A 7296-nucleotide genomic window follows, 5' to 3' on the forward strand; every position below is an offset into this window, starting at 1 on the left:
GTCATCACTGACAGCACGCACTGTTCGAAAGTTCGAAGACATGGGCGCTAACTATGGGCCTCATAAGAAAGCTCAGAGTCACTCAGCGGGCGATGGAGAGAGCTATGTGCGGAGTTTCTCTACGTGATCAAATCAGAAATGAGGAGATCCGTAGGAGAACTAGAGTAACGGACATAGCTCGATGTATTGCGAAGCAAAGGCGTGTGGAAGTCCCTAATAGAGACCAATGTCCAGCAGTGGACGTCTATCGGTTAATGATGATGACAATGATGATGACTGTACTTCCATACTTTATTAATAGTATAAGTAAATTATGCGAAAGTGTGTCTGTCCGTCTGTCCATCTGTCTGCTAGCTTTTCACGGTCCAACAGTTAAACCTATTCTAAAATTTGGTACAAAATTAGCTTGCATCCCGGGGACGGACATAGGCTACTTTTTATCCCGGAAAATCAAAATTTCCCAACGGGATTTAAAAACCGAAGCCCCGGACAAAGCCCCGGCCATCACCTTGTAGTTCATTAACTTTATATTCCATCTTGACATAAATTACAACTATTTTTTAACTAGAAAGTTCGCTGTAGAGCTAAACTCTATCAAACTAGCGCTGAAGTGGGTCGCCTCTAACTTTTGAAGTCGAACTTCTGGTTACAACTATTGCCTTGTCGAAGACAGAAGGTAATTAACGAAGCACATGTTTGTAAGTACGTATTAGAGATGGCCATTATTGCTATTTTAAATCATTTTCATTTATTTTATAATTTTTAGGGTTCCGTACCTCAAAAGGAAAAACGGAACCCTTATAGGATCACTTTGTCTGTCGGTCTGTCAAGAAACCTACAGGGTACTTCCCGTTGACCTAGAATCATGAAATTTGTCAAATAGGTAGATTTGGGGAAAAATCTGAAAACCGTGAATTTGTGGTTCCGTCACACAAAAAAATTAAATTGTGGTCATGAAATAATAATTAGTATTTTCAATTTTCCAAGTAAGATAACTATATCAAGTGGGGTATCATATGAAAGGTCTTCACCTGTAGATTCTAAAACAGATTTTTATTTATTTTTACGCATCATAGTTTTTGAATTGTCGTGCAAAATGACGATAAAATACGACTGTAGTAAGGAACTCTCGGTGCGCGAGCCTGACTCGCACTTGGCCGGTTTTTTTATAATCGCCCTGCCTGGTCAGTCATCACTTAACAATCAGATACTTATGTCGGAGGCCTACTTAAATTCTCTCCGGGTCACTGAGCCAGTGGAGTAAGTAAAACATGTTAATTTTGTGCAAACATTCGCTTTGAAATGTTAACGAAGCGGGCTAATCGCTAATCCGAGGTAAGCGATGAAAGATTAATAAACCAAGATACACTTTTAATCTCCTTTTACTGGTTTAGACGGGAATATTTATCAGTCTCGAGCCGGCTTAATGAGTTAGAAAATTTAATAAAGATCTGATGATGGTGCTGATTTCTTTCTGTGAAACTGAAACCTTGGTTTTTACTCTTGGTCTATTAGGTAAACGGATGTCTATTGTTTACGTCATAATAGCTATCTGCATGCCAATTTTAGACCGATCCGTCCAGTAGTTTGATCTGTGGAGATTACAGCTCGGAAGGATTGACGCTCTCTCTGTGTTGCCGTGCGTGATCTGTTCCTCTATTTACGCTCTCTCTGTGTTGCCGTGCGTGATCTGTTCCTCTATTTAGGGCGCTTTTAGTGTCACGCGGATTTGCTCACGCACGCGGGATTGGACCGCATGCGTAAAATTTCACGCTGCGGATCATACGCAGCATGAGTTTCAGTTTTCTACGGGCTGCGTAACGGTATAGACGTGTTCAAAAATGATCAATGTCAGAAGAATATGTGTCGCTTACATACTTTACAAACGACGAAACAAGAAGACAAGAGTACATGTTGATCCCTTTCTTGAAAATAGGCTTCTTGCTGGGGCGTTTGTTACACGCTTTGGAAAACTACAAAATAATGAACGTAAATTTAAAAATTACTTTCGAATGTCCATTCGTTCTTTTGATGAACTGTTGTGTAAAATTGAGAATAAGCTACAAAAAAGCAGTTTACGAAGGATTACAATACAACCGATTGAGAGGCTCGCTATTACATTAAGGTAAGTTTTAAATTTTAAATATTTAATTTCCTGCTATGATTTAGTGGAAAGGGATTTGAACAGGTAGGATAAACGTTTTTTGACTTCAAATTACTGTCATGTGTAAATTTACATGTGCAAAAAAAAATTTGTCATGTACTCTGAAATTTCATTGTTCATAATTTCATTCAATTTCATGTTGAAATTTCATTAAATAAGATTATTTCACTCATAAAATGTCGCCATTAAAGTGGAATCATTCCTACCTTTCATCACACGCTACTTATTATAATATAGATAAAAGTTATAGGTTTGCACATGACAGTAATTTAAAGTCAAAAAAAGTCCTTAATTGGTTTGGGATTGGTACGTTCAACCTACATACACAATCCTTTTTTTTATCTGATAAAGTACACATGGCCACAGATCAAGTTACCCAAAACCAGCATAAATGGAACTCGCGCCTTGCGTATTATCATACTTAGGTAACCCGTCGGAGTCCCGCTTATACTGGATTTGAGTAACTTGATCTGTGCCGTGTGTACAACCGCACTCATATGACTAAACAAACAATTAGAGAGAAACTGGAGAAAAAAAGTTAATCGTACTCATTTTAATAAAAAGAGTTTTATTCATAAATTAAAAAATCAAATTTTACATCATTCATTTCTTTGTAAATTTGTATCCTGAGCGTTGACATTACTTTCGCCTGTAGATGATGTTGTTGCTGGGGTATAAATTACGTCATAAGACGTGATATTAAACAGGCCGCTTTCAGTCGAAATAAGAGTTTCATTGTCATTCACTGCAGCAGAACTAATAGCATTGTCGTTAAGACTCGAAGTATCCTGGATTATACTATTGGTTTGGTAATCTTGATTTATCGGTGACAAACTGTCAAGCTCAGTAAAAGCACTAGAACTTGTTGTAGGTATGGGACTGTAGTATGCAGGTTGTGTTTGACTTTCCATTTCCATAACTATATTTAACACTTTTGTTCTGAACATTAGTTTTTGATATCTAGTGAATCTTTTTAATGAAGGCTGCAGAGACTGAAAGAAAGCCAAATCCTCACTTTCTAGCTCCTGTTGATTAGACTTTAAGCATTCTAATAACTGTGCCTCAAATTCAGATGGTGCTTGCTTTTTAGATTTTACTTGTTTTTGTTTTGATGTTGGGTGAGAACTTTCTTGACGTGAAGTATCTGGTTGCGTGGACTCATTAGGTGTTTCTAAATTACTTTGTTCAGACATTTCTTCACAGAGTGACTCTTCTCCAGCAGTTTCCGTTGTACTGTCTAAGAAAGTCAAAATGTCATAGTAAGAATATTTCTTCTTCTTCTTCTTACTCCCAGAGCCGGATGGCTGATTTTTTTCAGATATCTTGTCTTTCTGGTAAGTGTCCCTTGCTGTTCGCCAGCGTTGTTGTATTTTCTTGTCTGAAATGACAAAATATAATAAGTAAGTGGCAAAAGTACACACAGTTTCAGATCAAGTTACCCAAAACCAGTACCAATAAACGGAACTTGCTAGGGCCTCGCCGGGCGCCGAGTCGTCTACGATAATAAACAACGCATGAGTCCTGTTTATACTGGTTTTGGGAAGCTTGATCTGTGGCCGTGTGTACAAATCTGATATTAGTTGGAAATTTAACTGCATTCGATTAAAGGCCCTCCTTAATTCACACATGTTGTCAACTTTACACTGTCTCATGAAGCATTAGATAAATCAAGCAATATATATATATACCTATACAGAGTGGAAAAATAAGGCCGCAGTTGAAGGAAAAGTACCCTTAGGCGCAACGCAAACGGCGGGCCGGCGCAGGCCGGTCAATTTCGCCGCGAACGATAGCGCAAAGTGAATCTTATACTAGACGCAGACGGCGCGGCCGGGGCGGCGCGGCGCAGACATCGACGAAATAATTCATTTTTTACAAAAATAATTAGTTACAGTAAAATTTGCCATCATCAAAATTAAGGTGAAAACTTCCGGAAGTCACTAGCGCTGTAAGTTTTTAATTTGTTTTAACAAAAATTTGCTTTATTTGCATCTGTCAACCTTCATGAAGGAGGACATCTTGTAATGTAAATATTGCCTGAAATAAACGATATTTCATTATATTATATTATATATATTTATTAGATTCCTTTCATTTGCCGGAAATTTTACCATAGGGGTTAATTTATACAGAGAAGATTTCTTATAAAATATTTACAGCATAGTTATGTGTCTCAAATCTGCTAAAAGTGGCCACTTTTAGCAGATATGAGATACATAACTATACTTCGAACTTTTCATATGAAATCATAACTGCATAAATACCCCCCTATGATAAAATTTTCGGCAAATCATAGAAATCTAACGTAGCTATAGTACTGTAGTTAAAACGAATTAAAAACTTCTAGCGCTAGCTACTTCCATGCCCTTTCACCTTAAGGGTATTTATTTTTCTTCTGAAGTAAAATTCGAGCGGTGCATGCTGTCTTATGTCTGATGTCAGCATTATTAATATATTATGTTATCATATTATTAATATATTGTTTTTGTTTTCAGATATTTGGCAACTGGTAATACATTCACTGATCTACACTATTCCTATGTGATTGGAATTGCAACAATTAGCGAAATAGTAAGACAAGTTTGTTACATAATATGGATTGAACTAAAGTCTGAATGTATTCCACAGCTTAATGGGATCAAATGGAAAGAAATCGCAGAGGGATTTCTCACATATACAAATTTTCCTAATTGCTTGGGTGCAATTGATGGAAAACATATAAGAGTGATTCGGCCGCCGCACAGTGGATCACTATATTTTAATTATAAGAAATATTATTCTGTAGTGCTCCTCGCAATGTGTGATGCTGATTATAATTTTACATATATTAATGTCGGTACCAGTGGAAGCAACGCCGATTCAACCATCTTTAGAAGGAGTCAATTGTATACGAAACTGGAAAGTAACACGTTGGGTATCCCTGACCCGCAAGAGTTGCCTATTATTTGCCCCGAAGTAGCTTATCCATCTAGTGTAAGAGCAAAGTTGCCGTTCGTGATAGTGGGAGACGAGGCATTTGGTTTATCATCACATGTGATGCGGCCTTATGCTCGTGATAATTTACCTTACAAAAAGAAAATATTTAATTACCGTCTGTCCAGAGCTAGAAGGTACATAGAATGCACTTTTGGAATTATGTCAAATAAATTTAGAATATTTCACAGATCCATGAATGTCAAGTTAGATCTAGCACAATTAATAGTCAAGACGGCATGTGTACTTCACAATTTCATAAGGAAACGGGATGGCTACAAGGTCAGCCATACATTTGTCACAAATGGTTTTACGGGACCACTACCCAGGCAGCAGACTGAAAGTAGTAATACGTCGGCAAGTAATATCAGAGATATATTTGCAGATTACTTTATCAATGAAGGAAAAGTCTCCTGGCAACACCGATATATAATTAATTAACTAAACTCAAAAGGTTTTAGAAGGTTTTTGATGTTATTTGTGAATTAAATAATTATGCTTATATTAATAAAGTAATGATGCTTGTATAAATAAAATAATGAACCAAACACATACCCGCCTCTTTTCTTTCCTCTTCGCTCAAATTTTCGTAGTTAGGTGCCAATTCCTTCAAAATATCTCTCCATGCAGCCTCCCTCGCGTCCCTGTTTTTGTATAATTCATTGCGTTTATCCCTCAAAACGGGCCGCAGATGAACTTCAATGATTACTCGTTCTGTATCGATTTTCATTTCGGTAGTACAATACGGCGCGTGCGCCCCGCTCGACTCTAAAATGGGCACTGAAGTTGTAGGCAGCGCTTACGCATGCGGATACCCCGCACCGGGGTGACGCCCCGCACAGCGCCCCGCGTCCCGCGTGCGTTTATCACGCTTTACAATAGATACCTATATGAAATTGTTCTTTGCGGATGCTACGCATGCGGTCCAATCCCGCGTGCGTGAGCAAATCCGCGTGACACTAAAAGCGCCCTAACGCTCTCTCTGTGTTGCCGTGCGTGATCTGTTCCTCTATTTACGCTCTCTCTGTGTTGCCGTGCGTGATCTGTTCCTCTATTTACGCGCTCTCTGTGTTGCCGTGCGTGATCTGTTCCTCTATTTACGCGCTCTCTGTGTTGCCGTGCGTGATCTGTTCCTCTATTTACGCTCTCTCTGTGTTGCCGTGCGTGATCTGTTCCTCTATTTACGCGCTCTCTGTGTTGCCGTGCGTGATCTGTTCCTCTATTTACGCTCTCTCTGTGTTGCCGTGCGTGATCTGTTCCTCTATTTACGCTCTCTCTGTGTTGCCGTACGTGAGCTGTTCCTCTATTTACGATCTAGCTAAGCTGTGCTACGTTGATAATACGAAACCTCACATAAATAACTAGTTAACCTGCCGCGGCTTCGCTCAAGTGGAAATTCCAAAAAAATCTGATACCTATAAGTTAGCTCTTTACTGCGATATCACCTGGTGGCGAGTGATGATGCAGTCTTAGATGGAAGCAAACTAACCTGGAAGGTGTCTGGTAGTTTAATTTAACCCACACCCCCTGGTCTTAGTAGGTATGTGCCTAGCTGATGCAAGAAACTTACTATCAAAATTACAAGTTTCTAAGCCCAGCGGTTCCGGCGGCTTAGGCTGTGCGTTGATAGATCTGCAGTCAGTCAGTGAGTACAAGTCTTATGAAGAGTAAGACAAACTAGTGCGACTATTTCTTGTAATTCACAATTTGTCATACTTTTCCTTCAGTTCCCGAGTGCAATATATTTCGCGTGACGTCACAGGGACTTCGCGTCGTGCGGTGAGGAGGGCAAAGCGGCGTCGAATTAATTTCGCTAAGGAGATTACAGCTCGAAGGGATTGACGCGCTCTCTGTGTTGCCGTTAGAGCTGTTCCTCTATTTACGCTCTCTCTGTGTTGCCATGCGTGAGCTGTTCCTCTATTTACGCTCTCTCTGTGTTGCCGTGCGTGAGCTGTTCCTCTATTTACGCTCTCTCTGTGTTGCCGTGCTAGAGCTGTTCCTCTATTTACGATCTAGCTAAGCTGTGCTACGTTGATAATACGAAACCTCACATAAATAACTAGTTAACCTACCGCGGCTTCGCTCAAGTGGAAATTCCAAAAAAATCTGATACCTATAAGTTAGCTCTTTACTGCGATATCACCTGGTGGCGAGTGATG

General features: G+C 39.4%; 2 protein-coding genes across 3 annotated transcripts; one reads left to right on the top strand and one right to left on the bottom strand.

Annotated features, from left to right (window-relative positions):
* The first annotated feature begins 1706 nt into the window (after positions 1 to 1706).
* LOC138402707 (uncharacterized) lies at positions 1707 to 5689 on the top strand. 2 transcript variants are annotated; one of them, XM_069500468.1, is made up of 2 exons: positions 1707 to 2125; positions 4660 to 5689. In XM_069500468.1, exons 1-2 carry the CDS (start codon positions 1842 to 1844, stop codon positions 5576 to 5578), a joined length of 1203 nt encoding a protein of 400 aa, XP_069356569.1. In that variant the 5' UTR covers positions 1707 to 1841; the 3' UTR covers positions 5579 to 5689. The 2 variants fall into 2 exon arrangements, 1 of the variants encoding a protein (XP_069356569.1); XR_011237050.1 differs by having other exon boundaries at positions 2020 to 2125; positions 4059 to 4798.
* LOC117984437 (myb-like protein X) lies at positions 2712 to 6098 on the bottom strand. The gene is made up of 2 exons (XM_034971054.2): positions 5693 to 6098; positions 2712 to 3542 (listed from the first exon to the last, which is right to left on the bottom strand). Exons 1-2 carry the CDS (start codon positions 5865 to 5867, stop codon positions 2764 to 2766), a joined length of 954 nt encoding a protein of 317 aa, XP_034826945.1. The 5' UTR covers positions 5868 to 6098; the 3' UTR covers positions 2712 to 2763.
* Positions 6099 to 7296: the final 1198 nt, after the last annotated feature.

The sequence above is a fragment of the Maniola hyperantus genome, chromosome 8 (genome assembly GCF_902806685.2).
Source record: "Maniola hyperantus chromosome 8, iAphHyp1.2, whole genome shotgun sequence".
NCBI lineage: Eukaryota > Metazoa > Arthropoda > Insecta > Lepidoptera > Nymphalidae > Maniola > Maniola hyperantus.